Consider the following 18,885-nt stretch of genomic DNA (forward strand, 5'->3'; position numbering starts at 1 on the left):
GCTGGGATTACAGGCTTGAGCCACCGCGCCCGGCTGTACCATAACCAATGCGCTGTATCTGAAGTGCTGCTCGAATCCTGCTCACCTCTCCAGCCTTCTAACAGCCCTCAACGCCATGCCTCTGCTTGCATTCCTGCCTTGCGCCCTCCACTCAGGACTGCAGAACAGCCTGATTCAAGCTAAGTCCTGGGCTCAGAATGACCTTCCCATAGGCAGCAAACTCCTATTCATCCTTTAGGATTCCACAAGTCTGCCTTGCCTAGGAAGCCTGGCCTGGACTTCAGGCGCTGAGGCCAGTTTCCGTATCCTAAGCGCTCCGTAGAACCCAGTTTCGCCGCCTTGTGCTTCATCCCCTGCCCTAAGAGTGCACATCCACGTGTTCCCTCCCTAGCAAGCTCTGAGCTGCTGGGATTCGGAGACACTTCTGTTCATTTTCTATCTTTACAGCCTGACCAGTGCCAGGCTCACAGGGAGCGGGGAGAAGTATTTATTGGCTGGTGGATGGATGAAGCAAAATCGCGCATGTGGAGCTGGGGTGTGAAGGGAGCTGACCTTCCATGAAATCTCCACCACTGCCTAAACCTGCAGACAACACTGAGTGGGTTTATTAACAGAAAAGCAAAGCCCAAGCAGCAGGAAACTCAAGAGCAACTGAGGTCACTTTGCATAAGAAAAACAATACAGCCATAAAAAAGAACCAGATCATGTCTCTTGAGGGAACATACGTGGAGCTGGAGGCTATTATCCTTAACAAACTAACGCAGGAAAGGAAAAAGACTCACATGTTCTCACATATAAGTGGGAGCTGAATGATGAGAACTTACTAACAAAAAGAAGGACACAGCAGATGCTGGTGTCTAATTGAGGATGGAGGGCGGGAGGAGGGAGAGGAGTAGAAAAGGTAAGCATTGGGTACTGGGGCTTAATACCTGGGTGATGAAATAATCTGTACAACAAACCCCCGTGACACGAGTTTACCCTATGTAACAAACCTGTACATGCACCCCCAAACCTAAAATAAAAGGTAAAAAGAAAAGATGAGTCCATCAAACCCAAGATTTCACAGAGTTGCTTAAAACGAGGCAGGCAGCCATGGAAACCTGCCTGACACAGGCAAGGATGAATTGAGTTTGATGTCCAGGCAGACGCAGGAAGGCTTACTGTTAATGTAGCCTCTGTGGTACGGGAAAGACAAAGTCAGCCTGAAGGCTATCAGGGGGCATGCGGAAGACACTGGATTTTAAACATCTCCAAAGGGCAGTAGAGCAGTCCTCACCACTGCTGTACCTGGCCTGATTTCTTCACCTTACAAATGGCCGCACAAGCAGAGAGAGGCACAGTGAGTCAGACGGCAGGAAGACAAGGGTCTGGGAGAGGAGCCCAGGGTTTCTCCGCGCCAGACCAACGTGCTTTCACCCCCCTGCGGCTGCTGGGATCTCGGGTCACCCCTTTTCAAATGGCATATTGAGCACTGCAACTCCCGTTCTCCAGTGAGGACTTCTAAATCACACATCCTGGGGGCACCTCGCTTCAAGGACCCTAATTTAAAACTTACAAATATGCTTTAGTTTTAAAGTGGCTATAAATGATATACCATAAGATTGAAAAACATATTTTTACACCCATCTCTTCCATTCGGCTGTTATTGACAGTGCTGGTCAATTTCTCATTTCTGCTTTATTTAAAAATATCTTCAGGGTTTAAGGATCCAGTCTGGGTCACTAATTTTACAGAAACTGCCATCAGTGCTGAAATGACTTTAAACAGTAACTTTTATGACTACTTAATAACGTAGTTATACACATGCCTGTATATGTATGATAACTAAAAGTCAAGGATTAATGCCTAACAGTGGTTATCTTTGGATGGTAAGATTACCAATTATTTTCACATTGGTTTATGTGAGTTTTCCATTTTTCTGTAATAAATATACATTGAGTTTAAGAAAAGAAAGAAGTTTCCCTGATACTACTTGAAAAAAAAATACTACGTGTTTTTCTGAAGCCATTTTTGGCCTGGAAAACATTTTCTTTTTTAATATAAGCAGTATTTTCGTGTATCTGTGCACTCCGTGGGAACCACATTCTTTATTTAGGGTCAAGTTAAGTTCTCCCTAAATGCTAGGGAAAGGTTTTATTTGTTGTTTGTTTTCCCCGCCTACTCAATTTTGAGGGGCAACCTGTATTATTGCCTCTCTTTACCTGGTTTGATTTATGATCTTGGAAGTCAGGTCATTCTTTTCTAGGTCAAAGAAAGAAAAAAAAAGGACTCCCCCACCTAATACCTGATAAAATATCTGAAAAGGTCATTGCAGACCTTGACAGAGACACAATTTTAACCCAAGCTGATAAAACAACAACTAGAAAACTTTTATCAGAATAAAATGTAACTTGCCATTTCCTAGCTCAATTGATGAACTCTTTTTTATCTGAAATGACAGACATCATAAGATAGGAAAACCTCTAGATAAGAAACCAAATTGAGTTGTTTGAATCAGATCCGATTGTCTGCCCCTGGTTCAAACTCCCACACCTGCTCGGAATGGGTCAATGAGCGCCTTGGCATGGTCCCGAGGGGTTTGGAAACATTGCAAAAGTGGTGAACTTTGAGACTTCAGCGTTTATTCTGCGATTATAATTAACCTGCTCACCAGTTGCTATTGATCAGTTCTAAATGGAGGTGATAAGGTTTGACTGGATTTCTAGAAGTAGAAATGGAGATTTAAACTGGGGAGTAGAAAGGAAAATTTAAAAAATAACTTAAGGACTGAATTACATTTTAAGAAGCAAAACTGGATTTGCGATTAGGGGATCCCCAAACCCATGGCTTTGATCTGCATGGAAGAATCTTGAGGAATCTTGAGTACAAAGGAAAACTTCAAAATTCAAAATTCCCACCAAACTGTGGTAGTCACTTCTTGATTTTTCATCCTCCAAAATAAAACATATCTGGAGCTATTCAATGTGGGTTACAGACAGCCTCAAAGTTCCCTTGCAGAGGCTTTTCAGTGCCTTTAAACACAGAGAACAGCCCACCTGTTTGGATTAAACTCCTCCTTCAGAGGAAAAATGTATTTTAAAACATCAAGTCAATTCTTGGGCTCCTGCAAAATGCAGAAGGCCAGAAAACCAAATTCCCATCATTCAGATAAGAAGCTTGAATATAGTGGCTCAATTCTGATTACAGAGCAGTAACAGATAAAAGCACAGGCCACCTGCCAGAAACAAGAAGACTTCACTGATGGGCTGCTGCGTTCAGTTCAGACCAGTTCCACCAGACTTTTCCTGCCTGGGGTTTAAGTCACTGTCTTGATCCACGCCCCTGTTCTCATCTTTACTAAAATCATCATTATTGTGCTTTTACTGTGCTTTTCTCCTTTACTTTCTCTGCTTTTATCACAAATACATTTGAAATCTTCAGGGAAAAGGGAAGACAGAGAGGTCAGTTATAGATTTCTCTTTGGAAAGGGATTTTTTGAGTGAGCCATATGGTTTTGCTCTTAAGCAGTCAACAGTTCCCCCAGAGTCAGGAGAACTGGAAGGGTCTGAATCCCGGGAAGTCTCTTTAATTCTCTGCACACCAGAATCCAAGGGCTAAAAAGGAAGTTTGTGCAACACTGGGATTCCTAACACTGCATTCCTCAACTGCAGAGCTTGCAGCCGAGGAATGATACAGAAGGGACCTTAGGACGACATTGGTCCTAGAGAGACCGTGATTGGTGGGAAGCAAACGGAAACTCAGACAAGAAGCTACCCTGGGGAGAGGAAGCGGATGGGAGCGACAAGTCATGGAAAATCCTAAGGTTTTAATAGAGCTCTTCAATCACACATAGCTTCTGGTTCTGAAGAGCTAAGTGCCCTCATATCAGATCTGGCAAACGCAAAATGTGGGGAAAGGGGGAAAGTACAATCCTGCAGGTTGGACTTACTGGGTTCCAAACCAGGGCTGTTACTACCCATGGGGACCTGAGATTACAGCCTCTTTCTGGTATCAGCTTCCTTTTCAGCAAAACAGAGATCATCATATCTACCTCTTGGAGAAAGACTTCAAAGTCCCTGGCATCAGATGATTTCCCATTGACTGGGATCCACCTTACGGTTCAATGGAATGTCATGCAAGATACAGGCGACTCTCCCTAAAAAGTTGTTAGCCAGGATCCAAACACGAATGTACCAAAATTTATAAATGTACTTTGTATAAATCAAAACAGATTCAAGATTATTCCTATTATAACCCCATTCATATTATCTTCCCTGTCTTCTTTAGAAGGTGACAAAAGAGTAGCTCTAGAGATAGCCATTAAATTAGTCTTAGTAACCGGTTTATGTTGTATGGTACATGGGGCCATGTCATGGTCTACCAGAGGTCAATACAGCAGAGCGATACTCCTTCCCAAGAGAGCCTTATCAGCTGGTTCTGCAAGCAGGCTAGGACAAATAAGTTCCCAAAAGACAAATAGTCTCAGATGTCAGAAAAGTTGCTTCAAGTTCTTAAAGCAGCAGCTCTCATCAGCAAGAATTGCCCCCTTCTGGAAGGAGGAAAGGAAAACCAGCATACTTCCTCTTTCTTATGCAAACACAAGCAGCTACATTTGCCACTGGCTTCAGCTCTAAATTCAGTACAACTAAATTGTCTTGAAATTTGTTGAAAAGAATCACCTTGCCCTGGAGGAAGGTAACTTGTTCTTCACACATTCCTACCACTGCAGCCAGTTAGCGGTTTTCAGGCCGGTTCTGACTCCAATATAACCTGAGGGAAAACTGCCTACCCGGAGAGGTCACCATTGCCTAGTATGTGAGTGTTTGTGCCCACAAGTGGGGACGCCACAGTAGTGTGGGGTTGGGGTGTCTGCCCACTGCTGACTTAGCTCTACTACCAGTACTGAGACCAGGAGGAGAGACTCCCCGCTCTCAGTAAAGCAACCTCCTGTGAGATAAGCAAAATCAAAAGCCAAATACAGGATTGTCACTCAGGATGGTTTTGATCTACCTATAAGAATCTTGAGGAAGCTTGAGCACAAAGGAAAACCCCCAAAATTGTAAAAGAATGGGCAAAAGACAAATTTAATAAAAAGCAACCTATACCTTAAAGCAGTTTTCCTGTACATCCATAAACACTCAATACAGAATCTTCTCTTTTTAAAAATAACTCTACTTTCAGGAAGTTGATTCATGAATACCATATATTTGTTTTTTTAAACTTAATTAGTTTAATATGTTTTTAAAAATAGGTAATATAGTCACATCCTTCAATATTCAAAAGTTCCATTTGCATACCCATGTTCATAGCAGCATTATTCACAATAGCCAAGAGGGAGAAGCAACTCAGGTGTCCACCCATGGATGAATGGATAAACCAAACGTGGTCTACACATACAATGGAATATTATTCAGCCTTAAAAAGGAAGGAAATTCTGGCACATGATACAACACGGATGATTCATGAAGACATTATGTTAAGTGACATTAGCCGGAAACAAAAGGACAAATACTGTATGATTCTACTTGTATGAGGTCCCTAGAGTGGTCAAATTCACAAGAAAAAGAAAATAGAACAGGGGTTACCAGGGGCTGGTGTGGAGAGGAACGGGAGTCATATTTTAATGGGCAGAGTTTAAGTTCTAAAGATCTGATACACAGCAATGCAAATATACTTAACACTACTGAACTGTATACTTAAAAATGGCTAAGATGATTTGAATTTTTTTTCCCGAGATGGAGTCTTGCTCTGTTGCCCAGGCTGGAATGCAGTGGTGTGATCTTGGCTCACTGCAACCTCCGACTCCCGGGTTCAAGCAGTTCCCCTGCCTCAGCCTCCTGAGCAGCTGGGATTACAGGCACGTGCCACCATGCCCAGCTAATTTTTGTATTTTTAGTAGAGACAGGGTTTCACCACGTTGGCCAGGCTGGTCTTGAACTCCTGATCTCACGATCCGCCCGCCTTGGCCTCCCAAAGTGCTGGGATTACAGGCGTGAGCCACTGGCACCCAGCCAATGATTTGAAATTTTTAGATTAAACTTAACTTTAACTTCCTTGTATGTTAAATGTATTTTCTTGTTATTAAATGGATTAATGAAGCACAGAAATGACTATAAAAATGATTAAGGTGGTAAAAAATTCAAAGAGTTCCAAGGCATGCATAGTGAAAATCCCTTTTCTACCAGTATCTCTCATCTACCGGCTTTCCTCCCTACAGGCAAATCTGTGTTACAACTTTCTTGTGAGATTTTGTATTTTCAAGTGAATATAATCTTTTGCTTCCTTTTTTTTTTTAACACAAAGAGTAAAGTGCTATATATACTTCCTGCGTTTATAAATGTCTTTGTGAGGATTCCATACATTAGATAACGAACTTCATTATTTTTATGCCCACATAGCTTATGGTTTCTATGTGCCACGTGCATACAAACAGTCCCCTGAGGATGCACATGTAGATTATTTCCAATTTTGTCATTACGAGCAATACTGAAATTAATATGTGCCGGTGTATTTGTGGAACAAATCCCTAGAAATGAAAATTCCGGAGTCAGGGCTGTCTACTTTGCAATTTTATGGCTACTACACCAAAGACTCTCCATAAAGGTCAGAGCGATTTACACTCCCGCCCACAGGTATCAGAGTTCCTGTTTCCCCACACCTCAGTATGTTTGTTTTCTTAATGCATTTAAGTAAGAAAAGAAATGGGAAGGGATACAGAATAAAACGTTATCTAGAACTGTCTCCTGGGCATCATTCCACCTCAGTGCTTAGAAAGTGCCTAGCAAATGTGGCCTGACCTTTTGATGGGACACAATTGGGCTCACTAGAGGTAGTGACACACCCCTGGCTACCCCAACACACCTTCCTTATTTAATTCGTTCCCAGCTTAGCACCACAGACCAACCCCAGCTCTGACTGACCTGCTCAGGGTGGTAACCAGAAAGTTAAACAACTTTGGTTTTCCTTAAGACTGACAAATCATTCTCCAGTTTCACAAAGTTCCCCACACAAATGAGCCGACTCTGAAAGCCACTAGCGTACTTGATAAGCAAGTCCCAAAAGATCCAGAAAACACTTCAGGGTTTTTCACTGACCTGCACCATAAACAAACTCTGAGAACACCTTGAATGCCCCTACTCCATCCCTAATGGGGCAAAACTGCTTTTAAATAAATTGTTTGGGTAACACAGTGATATACTGTACATGTATTTCATTGTGTTGTTATTTCTATTGACTCTAAAAATGACTCAAAATTTTTGAAATCCTGGGAGAATATCATAATTGCTTATTTCTCCATTACACACAATAATTGTTATTCCATAGTAAAATATATTTTCCTAGCCTTTCCAGTAACACCTACCACCATATATCCGTCAAGGCATATTTACAATCTATTTCCATTTCAGTCTCCTTTTCAGCCTTAAGTACTCATAAGCATTAACTGGTACAAAAATCAGCTTCACTGAGGTGTAATGTACACGCAATAAAAGATCCCATTTTAAGAGCACAGCTCCACAATATTGCCATATGGAGATACATGTGTAACCACCGTGACTGGGTTCTTTAACAGGCAACAGCTACATTCTCCGGCTATGTCTGTTTCACAGGCGCATGCAGATCCTAGCCCCTGCAAGGCAAGAACTGTCCACCGACCTCCACCACGGTGTTTCCAGTGCCCAGGAGTTTATGATGAACACAAGTCATATTCCATATTGCATTTCCACACAACCACAATCATCTAGGAGTGTTCTCGCATCTAATATCGCTCACCTTCAGTAACACAGAGGTAAAAGGCCATGGTCTTTTTTTGTTTTGTTTTGTTTTTTTGATTTTTAGAAATTTGGACACAGTCATACTCCATCTTACTTTTATCCACTCAGTGACTTCTCTAGCCTAAAAGCCCTACTTTCCACCAGTGGTTCCCTGAAGTTTCCAGAACCCTCTTCCATCCTGCCCACCCTTCCCCTAGGGCTCTCCAGTTTGCTTCTTAATGGACTCCTGCAGCCATTCTCTGTGGTTGGACCCAGGTAGGGCAGAGTCCTGGGGCAATTACCACCAAGATCCCTACGCAAATATTTGCTAAGTGTCCAACATGTGCCAGGCACTTAAATATGAGTAAGACTCTGTACCTGCCCTCAGTAAGGTCACATAATTCCATTCATGCAGTCTAATTAATGATTTTAACAGTTGTTTTAGGGTCATAGCTCATATGGAACTTGGAGTGAATTAAAGTTCACATACATTGCAATCAGGCCACACTTATTTCTTCCAACCTAAGTTCAGGGCTTTACAGAGGCCCCTGTTAACTTTTATTATTTTGATTTTTGCCCTATTCAATGGCAAGATATTGTTAAAACTACAGCAGTTACATAGAAAAATAAAAATGTTCTCTTATTTCTCCTCAGTGAAATTAAAAACAGTTTCCGAGTTAAGGGTGAATTAGTCTGTATAGTTTTACTTATAGTGACAAATATGTTATTTAAACCAAAGGCCAGGTTGCATTGTATTATTTCATGGTGCTACACAACATATCAGTAAAGTAGAGTATATCCTTTCTTTTTCTTTTTTCGAGACAGGGTCTTTGCTCTGTTCTCCAGGTAAGAGTACAGTGGTGCGATCACAGCTCACTGCAGCCTCAATCAACCTCCCTGACTCAAATGATCCTCCCACCTCAGCCTCCTGAGTTGCTGGAGTTACATGCACGCATTATCATGCCCAGCTAATTTTTTTTTTTTTTTTTAGAGATGTGCTCTCACTATGTTGTCCAGGCTTATCTCAAGCTCCCGAGCTCAAGCAATCCTCCCACCTCAGCCTCCCACAAGGGTGGGACTACAGGTGTGAGCCACTGCGCCTGGCCTCTTTTTCTTTTTCTTTTTTTTCCCTATAAAACGGTCAATATATATACATATATTTTCGAGATGGAGTCTCGCTCTGCCACCCAGGCTGGAGTGAGTGGTGCCATCTGGGCTCACTGCAAGCTCCGCCTCTCGGGTTCACTCCATTCTCCTGCCTCAGCATCCCAAGTAGCTGGGACTACAGGTGCTCGCCACCACGCCCAGCTAATTTTTTGTATGTTTTAGTAGAGACGGGGTTTCACCGTGTTTGCCAGGATGGTCTCGATCTCCTGACTTCATGATCCATCCACCTCGGCCTCCCAAAGTGCTGGGATTACAGGCGTGAGCCACTGCGCCCGGCCCAATATTTCTTTTTTAAAAAAATTCCTGACAATCTCTTCCTCACCCTTCAATACCAAATGCAGATGGCAGCACTTAAGTGACAACTTCCAGAGTCTCAGCAGAGGGAAGAAGAATGCTGCTTCTCCTTTGCTCTCAGCTGCTTCTCTTCTGCTGTTTCTCCTTTGTCCTCAGCTCATTACCAAACTGCAACGATGGGTCATGCACCATTTTATTGAGGGTCCAACAGTCTGTGTTCACTGGGGACTGTCCCAGGTTTATCACTAACAAACCCACATTCTGGGAAAACCCTCAGTCCTGGGAACACCAGCAAAATTAGTAACGCCACATGATAGTGAGTGGCTATTCAATAAAATAACCATCATTTATGAAGGGCCAAAGCCAAATTCTTCACAAGTATTACCTTATTTTTCTAATTTAAGGCAATACTAAAAAAAGTTACGATGATCCCATTTTACAGAAAAAGAGGTGAGACCGAGAGAGGTAAGTAACTTACCCAAGATGACACGAGGCTGCTGGAACTGAATCTAGGTTTGCCCAACTTTAAAACCCTGTGCTCCTCCCACCACACTGTCTGGCCATCTTAGGGCTCAGTGGCAACTCCTCAGAACGCTTGGGTCGATTCTCATCTTCCCTCCATCACTCAGGCTCAGCTAGTATGTGATGCTGGTCCTCACTAAAGCTGCCAGGCAGCTAGGAGAGCCCAACTGATGGGAAGAACATATAAAAAGCACATTCACATGCACTGGCTTTTTTTTTTTTTTGACACAGGTCTCACTCGGTCACGCAGGCTGGAGTGCAGTGGCCTCGGGCTCATGTGATCCTCCTACCTCAGCTTCCGAAGCTGGGACTACAGGCACCCAACCCCATGCCTGACTAATTTTAAAAAATGTTTTGTAGGGATGGGGTCTCACTATGTTGCCCGGGCTCACCTCGAACTCTTGGTCTCAAATGATCCTCCCCCCTCAGCCTCCCAAAGTGCTGGGATTACAGGCATGAGCCTCCGTGCCTGACCACATGCATTGCTTTTAACTTCAGTTGCTTTTATGTAAGTGCCACCTGCAGAACACGCCGAAGCTATGAATGCCAACAAGTTCAACATGCCCTGTGTTCCCTCACAGAGAGTTACACCTCTCCTAAAACACTTGGCTGCGTGCGGAAGAGAAAATCCACCCTCTAGGCCAGACTCAAAGGCTGTGGACGTCATAAGCTATCCGGGAAGAGCCCAGAGAAGGCAGGTGGCAGTTCTTGGCAGAGACACGCTCAGGGAGGTCAGCTTGCCATTTGCTGACACAGGAATTTGGGAAACATCACTTCAGCAGCAGCCTCTACATGGCATGACACATGGCATGACTGACGTTTTAAAATCTGAATCCTGTGTGCACACTCACATGGTATTTCAGGGTTTTTTTTTGGTTTGTTTGTTCTGAGACGGAGTCTCCCTCTGTCGCCAGGCCTGGAGTGCAGTGGAGCAATCTCGGCTCACTGCAACCTCCACCTCTGGGGTTCAAGCGACTCTCCTGCCTCAGCCTCCCAAGTAATTGGGACTACAGGCAAGCACCACCACACCCAGCTAATTTTTGTATTTTTAGTAGAGATGGGGTTTCACCACATTGGCCAGGAACTCCTGACCTCGTGATCCGCCCGCCTGGGCCTCCCAAAGTGCTGAGATCACAGGCGTGAGCCACCGCGCCCTGCCGGTATTTCGTTTTTACACTGCTGGATGTAACTCACGATTTTGAACTCTCTTCTGCTTAACCAAACACCAAATCCCCTGCAGGATTATCGGGGTTACAAAGCAAACTCTCTCTGGCCCCTTTTTTTTTTTTTTTGGAGACAGTCTTACTCTGTCGCCAGGCTGGAGTGCAGTGGCGCGATCTCCGCTCACTGCAACTTCCGCCTCCCGGGTTCAGGCCATTCTCCTGCCCCAGTCTCCCGAGTAGCTGGGACTACAGGCGCCCGCCACCTCGCCCGGCTATTTTTTTTTCTTTTTTTGTATTTAGTAGAGGCGGGGTTTCAACATGTTGGCCAGGATGGTCTCGATCTCCTGACCCAGTCCTGCCTATTTCAAGTCAGAGACCCCAGAGGGCCCTGGAGAGGACCCCGTAAGTGCGCAAGGCCAGGGCGCCCCGCCCCGCACTCCCGCCTGCGGGCGCCATTGTGTGGAGATGTCGCCGCCCAATCTCGCAAAGGTCGCTTCGAGGCGCGGCCGGGCCCCTCCTCCCCGGGGGTGGCCGTCTGGCTCCCCCAGGAGGGACGACGGCGAGGGGAACACCAAGAGCCACAGACCGGGCCTCGGCGCCACTTCCAGGGTTGACAGTTTGCCGGCGATGTGTATTCGGCTGCACCCCAGGGGACCTTCCCTGGCCACCCAGAGCCAGAGAACAATTTAAAAGCGCTTCAAAGCCCGGGCCTTTATCGGAGCCAGCGCAAGACTGGAAACCTGGCAGGGGCAACCTTTACTCTTCAAAGTGAGAACAAATGCAGAAGGATTTAGCACTTAGTAGGTGGTCAATAAACGCGAGCTTTGCTTCTCAAGTCCGGGCTTCCCCTCCCCCACAGGGTGGGCTCACTTCAAACTCCCTCCTCCGTCTCCTCCGAAATTCCAGAGGTCGTTTGCATTTTGAACTACGGATTGCCACTTCCCTTTCTTCCCCCGCCCGTGCCCCTTCTCAGATCCCGCTGCCCCGGGATTATCTGTGAATCGGTGGACGTTGAGACACGTTTGCCGTCCCTCCCCGTCTGACATCCGATGCAAACACTGTATAGAACCTACCACAACGGTTATTTCCAACCCTGGCCCACGCGAGAAGAGAAGGCTCCACGCGTGCAAGCGACTGCAAAGTCTCCATTTAACTGGGGTGTCATAAACAAGCCCGTCTGGGGTCCCTGTGTTCCCCCCGGCCGCCGGCATGATGCTCCCACGCGCCGGGCCGGTGCCACCCGCAAGGTGCCCGCTCCGGTTCCGCGCATCTCCCCGGCGTCTCCTTCGTCCATCCCTCCTTTGTTCTCGGTGTGAGACCCCCGACAGGAAAATCATCAGCCACCCCGAGGGCTCCTCCAACTGGGCCGCCAAATGGCCCAGAAGGTCTAAGGTCCACACCGTTGTCATCCGTTCCCTGCGGAGGCCCGAGGGCGGGTGGGGAGGAAATGGGCGCAGAAACCCAGCCACCGACAGCACCGTCCACGAGGGGATCTCAGGCGGCTGCCCCCGGCTCTCCGGGGAGCCCGCTGTCCTCCCGCGTCCCCCACAGCGCGGCGTGGCCACGGCCGATGTCCGGGATGGCGGGAAGGCCCACTCCGACCCTGCCGCCGTCTCAGAAGAGGCCCCAGCGGGCAGGTCCGGCCCCCTGCACAGAAGCCGATCTCCGGGGGCTGCGATGTCGCCAGCCCCGCACTGGCTTCTGCCTTCCCTGGAAACTCGAGGTAGTCAAGCACCATCCCCAGCCCAGCGAAGGCGTCCGTGGAAAAACTAGAGGCCCTAGAACGGGCTCCAGACGGCCTCTGCCCCGGCTCCCACGCGCCCCAGCCCTCGCGCTCCTACTCACCGAGATTGGGGTGCCGGGCAGCGGGGTTGGCCCGGCCGGGGAGGCTGTGCAGGACCGGGCTGTCGAAGGGGCCGGCGGAGGCGGCGGCGGCCGCGGCCCAGGACGCGCCCACGTCGGCCATGTAGGCCGGGTAGGGGCTGGAGTAGGAGCCCGCGAAGCCGGCGCGCCCGTACTGCTCGCGGCCAGCCAGGCCCGCGCCCGCCGCTCCGCCGCCGCCGCTGTAGGCCGCAGCTTCCCGGGCCGCGGCGGCGGCGGCGGCGGCCGCCAGGGACCCGGTGGTCCCCGGGAAGGAGAAGCGCGGCGACACCGGCGGCGGGGTGTAGGCGGCTCCGTCGGCTCCCGCCTGGCTCCAGCCTGGGCTGCCCTGCTGGGTCCCGGGCCCCGCACCAGACGCGGCCGCACCAGAGCTGCCGCCCGAGGCGCCTCCGGACGCAGATCCTGCGCCTCCGCCCTGGAGGTAGGACAGGCCCAGCACGGAGGAGGGCACCCGGGGCGTTGGCACGTAGACCGGCGAGGATGCGGCGCCCGCGCCGTGCATGAAGGCGCCGGGGCCGCCCGCCTCGTAGGCACCGGGGGGCGGCCCGTGGTTGGCGGCCATGGCCAGGCTCTGGTACATCGCCCCTGAGAGCTCCCGGCTTCGGGGTCCTCCTTCTCCCCCGCAGGTCAAGGAGCCACGCGGGGAGAAAAAACGACGGCACAACAATAATATGCGCGGGAGGAACTGTCACGAAGATCAAAAATCAAAGGGGAAAAAACCAAATCGCTTAAAAGTATATACGTATTAAATCCAGCATTGAGCAAAAGACTTTAGGTTCTTGTTTACTCCGGAAAATCCCAATCTGAATTTTTGGTGGTTCCGGAAGGTGATGCAGGAGCAGCTGAATTCGCCCCAGGGCCTGGAGGCCGGGAGCACCTATCGCGGGCAGAAGATGGAGGGCAGCGTCCAAGCCTGGAGGTGGCGCACGGGCCTTTGGGTCCCCCACTCGTCACGCCGAGAGGCCTCCAGGGCACCTGCGGCCACGGGCGCAGAAGCTGCTAGGCTGGCTCCAAGGCAGAGGGCCAGGCTGGCTCCTTCCTCCTCGCTGCAGCCGGGTTCCTAAAGGAAGAACAAGAAAAAGAGAGAGGGCGGTTCATCCCAGAGCTTTCAGAACCCACTCTCCACTTGCGTGGTTGTTTCTTCCACGCTGCAATCGAAGTCGCCACGGGGGCTTGGGGGTCCAGCTCCGGAGGCCGCGCGGTGCCGGGAAGCAGGGGCCTTTGTTTTGTCCAGGCGTTGGGTCAGGCGGCCCAGCAAGCCTGGGGGGAGGCGCCCCGGGGACCAGGGGCTTCCCGGGTCTTGGGCGTTCAGTTATTGGTTGTGATCTTGGTCAATTATTTTTGTATTGCTTGTCAGGAAGGACTTTAGTGTTACCTTATTCTGCAAGCATATTTTTGTAAGTGTAAGCCCAAAAGTTTGGGGTTCATGCAGAGTGCCTGCGACCCAAGAAATCTCTCATCTCCTCCGTTCCCCCATCTCTCCCCAAGCATTACTGACCTAGAAAGAACTTTAGATTGTCCTTGGGGGGACAAGGACAAACTATACAAAACAACAACCTAACAAAGTTTTGTTCGTAATTAAAAAAAACAAAACAGAAGTAGAGTCCAAATGTTTATAAGTGAACAACGGTGTCTGCTAAGCCTCCTGAAGAGGGCTGTGAAACCCTCATCCATACACTATACCATGTGGACGTCAAATCGGACAAGTTACAGGTTTCTTGCAAATAGTTATAATTTAGTCGTTTTGCAAATTGTATATCAGAAACAGAAAAGTGAGAAGAATGTACAATGTCGCTCTACAGAATAACCCACTGGACCATTCTAATTCACTGAATGGGTTCTTCATATAGAATCATAAGTCCACCCATAAGCAGAATCCTAACACCAAGGTGGAAGCTTGGGGAAAGAGCAGTTTGTGGAACTTGATTATATACTTCCCAGCACCCTGCGTTTTGCTATCAGGCAATTTTTCTGATAAAACAAGAGCTCCACTTTCGGAATTACCTGCTGTCTGAATTACCTCCAGGTCTTTTTCTCTACAACTCTACTCATTGTACAGGTGTCTCTCCTCATTTTACAAGAGGGAACTGAAGCACTGGAAAGTTTTGAAACTTGTGGAAGATCAAAGTACAATCAGAAGGGGTGGGGGAAGGGGATGGGATCAGCAGGGCTCCAGGGGCTTGAAGCTGTCCAGCACACTCCATTTCTCTCTTTAAGAAAAGGCAACTACTCCCGACAAATATTTCTTTTTTATTTCAATAGTAGATTTACACGAATATTAACTATATACTGAATCCAGGCTCTGACACTTATGGAATAAATACCCTTAGACAAATTACTTAGCCTCTCTGTGCCTCAGTTTCCTCATCTGCAAAATGCAAATATTAAAGGCACCTATTTTGTAGAGTCATCGTGAAGCTTAGGAGTGAGGATTATAAATTAATATTTGTAAAACACTTAAAACAGATTTTTATAAAACTGTCCTAACGGGCAAAAAGAAAGTTCTAAAACACAGTTGACTATTACTACAGATTTCTAATGTAACACAAGAAAGTACCTCAGATGTATGTACTATAATAAATGACCATCTTTATTACTGTAAAAATCTGGAAATGGAATCTTTAATACACACCACATAATGCTTTTCACCTTTTTTGCAACATCACTAGTAATAATAATGGAATAGTACTGTATTGTATTATATAGTCACAAGGTAACTCCTAAAAGCTTATTTGCTTTCAAAATATGCAATAAACTATTGGTTTGGCGAATAGTTCATTCCAGCAAGTTTGGTTAGAGAATAGATAAAAAATTGACCTGAGGTCACTAACTTTTCCCTTCGAAAATAAAGTTAAAGAATTATGAGTTTACCTTAATAAAAGATCCAGTATTTGACTTTTAAATCAAGTAGCTGACCTATTTTATTGCATTTTCTGGAATACTCAACTCCTGCAGTTCTTCAAGATAATGTAATATTTTTTCTCTCATAACGTTGGCAATGAAAGGAGATTCAGAATTTTATAATCCAACTTCCAGTATACACACAGGTAGCAACTTGCAGACTTTAAAATGTAGATGCAAAAAATGTCATAAATCTAATATTTGTCTTTATCACATTCTCTGCCTTTTCAAATGGCTGATACATTGCATGAGTTGAATTACTACAACAAAAGAAGGTGGAGAAAATATCCCTCTATAACTTTCTGGAAAGACAAGAAATTAGTTACTCTTTGAAAACGCCTCTGGCTAGTTGCTGAAATTGAACCTAGATCCTGCAGTTGGCGGAGAAAGCCCAGCACCTCCGGAGAAAGCCCAGCAGCTGCTGAGGCTGCCAGAATCGGGGAGTTTTTGCTCTCCTGATCACTTGTCCCAGTTCACCCCAAATTCGCAGGCCAACAGGAAATGCGCTCTCCTTTCAAGAATCAACCAACAGCCCTCTTCCGATCGGTTTTTGAGAATGGGAGAATTGCAAGCGCCCAAATGTACCCGTCCCTTTACAGGACACTCCTCGCTGGCCTGGGCTTACGCCTCCGCTCTCGGCCTGCAGCAAGGAGGACGGTCACACGCTAGCCGGCACAACCAAGTCGGCCGCAGCCGGGAAGGAGACGCAGAAATGTGCGGAGCACCACCTCCTCACCGCAGGCTTTCTTAAAAAGCCTGAAACCTGCTCTCGGTTGTCTTCCTTTTCTGGGAATACAGGAAACACTTTCCCGAGGGGCTTCCCCAAACTCCGCGGTGCGGGCGGCACCACCCCAGGGCTTCCGTCGGCCGCGGGCCCCCCACCACGCTCTCTCCTCAACCAAAAGGCCCCTCCTTTCCTCCACCTGGTGGCAGTCCGCCACCCCGGCCCTCCCCTCTGCCCACGGTGACCCCTGAGCCCAAAGCCAAGCGACAGAACCCGGCGGATCCTGGCAGCGCCGTGGCCGGCGGAGGGAAGTCACGGCTCCGGTCCGGGCTCGGGCCCTCGGCCAGTTTCAGGCAGCAGCAGGCGGGCAGGTGGGGTGGTGAGCTTGCAGAGGAACGTTCAGTCCCTGGACCGCAGCCCCGAGGGCGAGGAGGCTGGCCAGAAAGGGCAGGAACAGTTCCGCCACTCAGCAGCCTCCCCGCACCTCGGAGCGTCTCCCGGGGGCCCCTGAGGCCCAGCGGCGCTGCCTGGCGCCGCCACCCTGCGTCCCCGGAGTCGCTGGTGGGCGACACGCCTCCGTCTACTTCCCTCCGTGTGCGAGCTGCCGTGCGGCCTGTCTCGGGTGCTCCGTCCCGGTAACTTCACACAGCCACCATGACCACCCAGGCCGGCCTGCGATGTGCAAACAAGGGCTGAAGAACGTGCACCCGGGGGCAGGGATTGAAAGCGTTCAAGTTCACACGGAAAGAACCCAAAAGCGCTTCCAGTATTTCTCTGTTTTGCCCCCAAGTCTTACTTTGACTTAAAGATGTTGCTAAGGCAAAGTCAAAAGCAGAGCGGGGTTGGCCAATTTCGGGGAAGGGAGGAGCGCGTGTCTCTTCCTCCCACTAGCTGCCTCTCTATCTCCAGACGAGCCAGGGCGGAGAAGCTCCGAGTTTGGGGGACCGCGGGAAGGAGCAAAGAAAGGGAAGAGAAAAGCCCTACCTGCTGGGCCTGGAGGTTCCGCGCGCGCTCCCCTGGGCGCCCCCGGAGCTGGAGCGGCGACGAAGCCTCTCGCGGCCCCTGCGCCGGTCGCCTCCGAGTCCCCTGCTCGCGGCTCGGGTCCCTGGCCCTGCGACTCGGCCCGCGGGCGCTGACTGGCCTGCGGGAGTCACGTGCAAGGGCGGGGCGGGGGTGCGCGGCCCCGGCTACACCTCCGGCAGCGGGGCTGTGCGGAAAGCTCCTCCAGCAGGCAAAGTCCAGGCTCTGGGGTCTCCGCGGAAAACGCCCAAGTGCTACAGGCAGGGCGCGGGGAATCGCCCGCAGCCCAGCCGGAGGTCGATTGGGTTCGCTGTGGTGCCCGGGGTCAGCTTTATTAATGAGTTTCCTTTCTCCCCCCGCCCCCCTTCCCGTGGTCCTCATCCGCGGTGGTGGGCGAGGGGCGGGGCCCGGAGAGAAGAAGGCGACCTCTTGGGCTCGACTCCCGATCTTGTGTGGGGCACTGGGTCACCCGGAGTGCCCGGCTGGATGCTAGTTTCTGGGCAGGGGTATCCTGCCCGGATTCCGGGGAGGTTCAGGAGACACCCAGACTGCCTCCTAAAATCAGAGCGTAGAGACCGAAGCCTCCCTTTTACCTTCCCAAAAGCACAGGCAGACGGTCGGGAGCCCAGGCCTCACCCTCAATTTTATGTATTTAAGCAAAGTCTGCATCCCTTCCTGGCGACGCGTCCCGTCTCCCGTTGCCTCCTCTCTTCTAATCATTCCCCGTTTTTTCTGCAGCCTGCGGCGGCCGCAGCACCAATCCAAGGGATGTGGCAAGGACTGGGGAGCCCGGCGGTCCAGGGGAGCTTCTCCGTGGAGGGGGCCGTTCCAGGGAATGGGGGAGGGGAATGTGTCAGGCCTGAGTTGGGAGTCGGCGTCAGGGCCTGGAGGCCCCAGCGCAGCGGGGCTGCGAGCCGGAGAGTCCCTCAGACAGGTCTAAAGGTTAATAGAGCAATCACAGGGCCCTATTACCGCGTAAAAATAACCCATCGATTACCGCAGCCTTCAGCCCCAGATAACAGCCGGCGGGTGGCTCTCACGCTTTCGGTTAAACTTTTTTTTTTTTTTTTTAGGCCGCGTTTTTTTCCCCAGCACAGGCTTCTCAAACCAGATTAAAGGGATGGGGGAAGGGGTCGGGATACCACCCTGCACGAAACCCGTGCTGCTCCGAAAGCAGGCTGGGGACGCCACCCGCTTCGGCAGTAGGAAATCAGTCGTGGATTCCCCGCGTGAGTGACGGCAACACAGGTGTTCAGGACGAGGCCAGGACGCAGGGCTGGTAGAAGGAAACCCCCCATGGGATCGTGGCCAACTCCCGGGGATTCTCAGGAAAATCCCAGAGGAAGAAACGAGCGCGGCTGCGCGGGGAATTCTCTTCCCTGAATGAGAGGTGCGGAGGTTCACGGGGGCCCAAACAGAGGCTGCGTGGGGCGACGAGCGGCGAAAGGCCTGCGCACAGGCTGGACGCACTGCAGCCTCCTTC

The 18,885-nt window shown here is 49.3% G+C and overlaps 1 protein-coding gene across 4 annotated transcripts in view; it reads right to left on the minus strand.

Moving 5' to 3' along the window:
• Nucleotides 1-17,469, minus strand: part of GATA4 (GATA binding protein 4) — a 57,340-nt gene extending 39,871 nt beyond the window's left edge. Inside the window, exons 1-2 of one of the 4 annotated variants that reach the window (XM_031935946.1) lie at nt 17,367-17,469; nt 13,635-13,817 (exon numbers count right to left, since the gene is read on the minus strand). Coding sequence is in view for 2 of the 4 variants with exons in the window: in XM_023225287.3 (XP_023081055.2) it covers nt 12,722-13,337 (616 nt within the window). In the remaining 2 variants the exon portion in view is untranslated. Of the gene's footprint in view, nt 1-12,721; nt 13,818-17,366 lie in introns of all 4 variants that reach the window. The other 3 variants (XM_023225287.3, XM_023225286.2, XM_031935945.1) reach the window with 3 other exon arrangements.
• Nucleotides 17,470-18,885: the final 1,416 nt, after the last annotated feature.

The sequence above is a fragment of the Piliocolobus tephrosceles genome, chromosome 7, assembly GCF_002776525.5.
Source record: "Piliocolobus tephrosceles isolate RC106 chromosome 7, ASM277652v3, whole genome shotgun sequence".
Lineage (NCBI taxonomy): Eukaryota > Metazoa > Chordata > Mammalia > Primates > Cercopithecidae > Piliocolobus > Piliocolobus tephrosceles.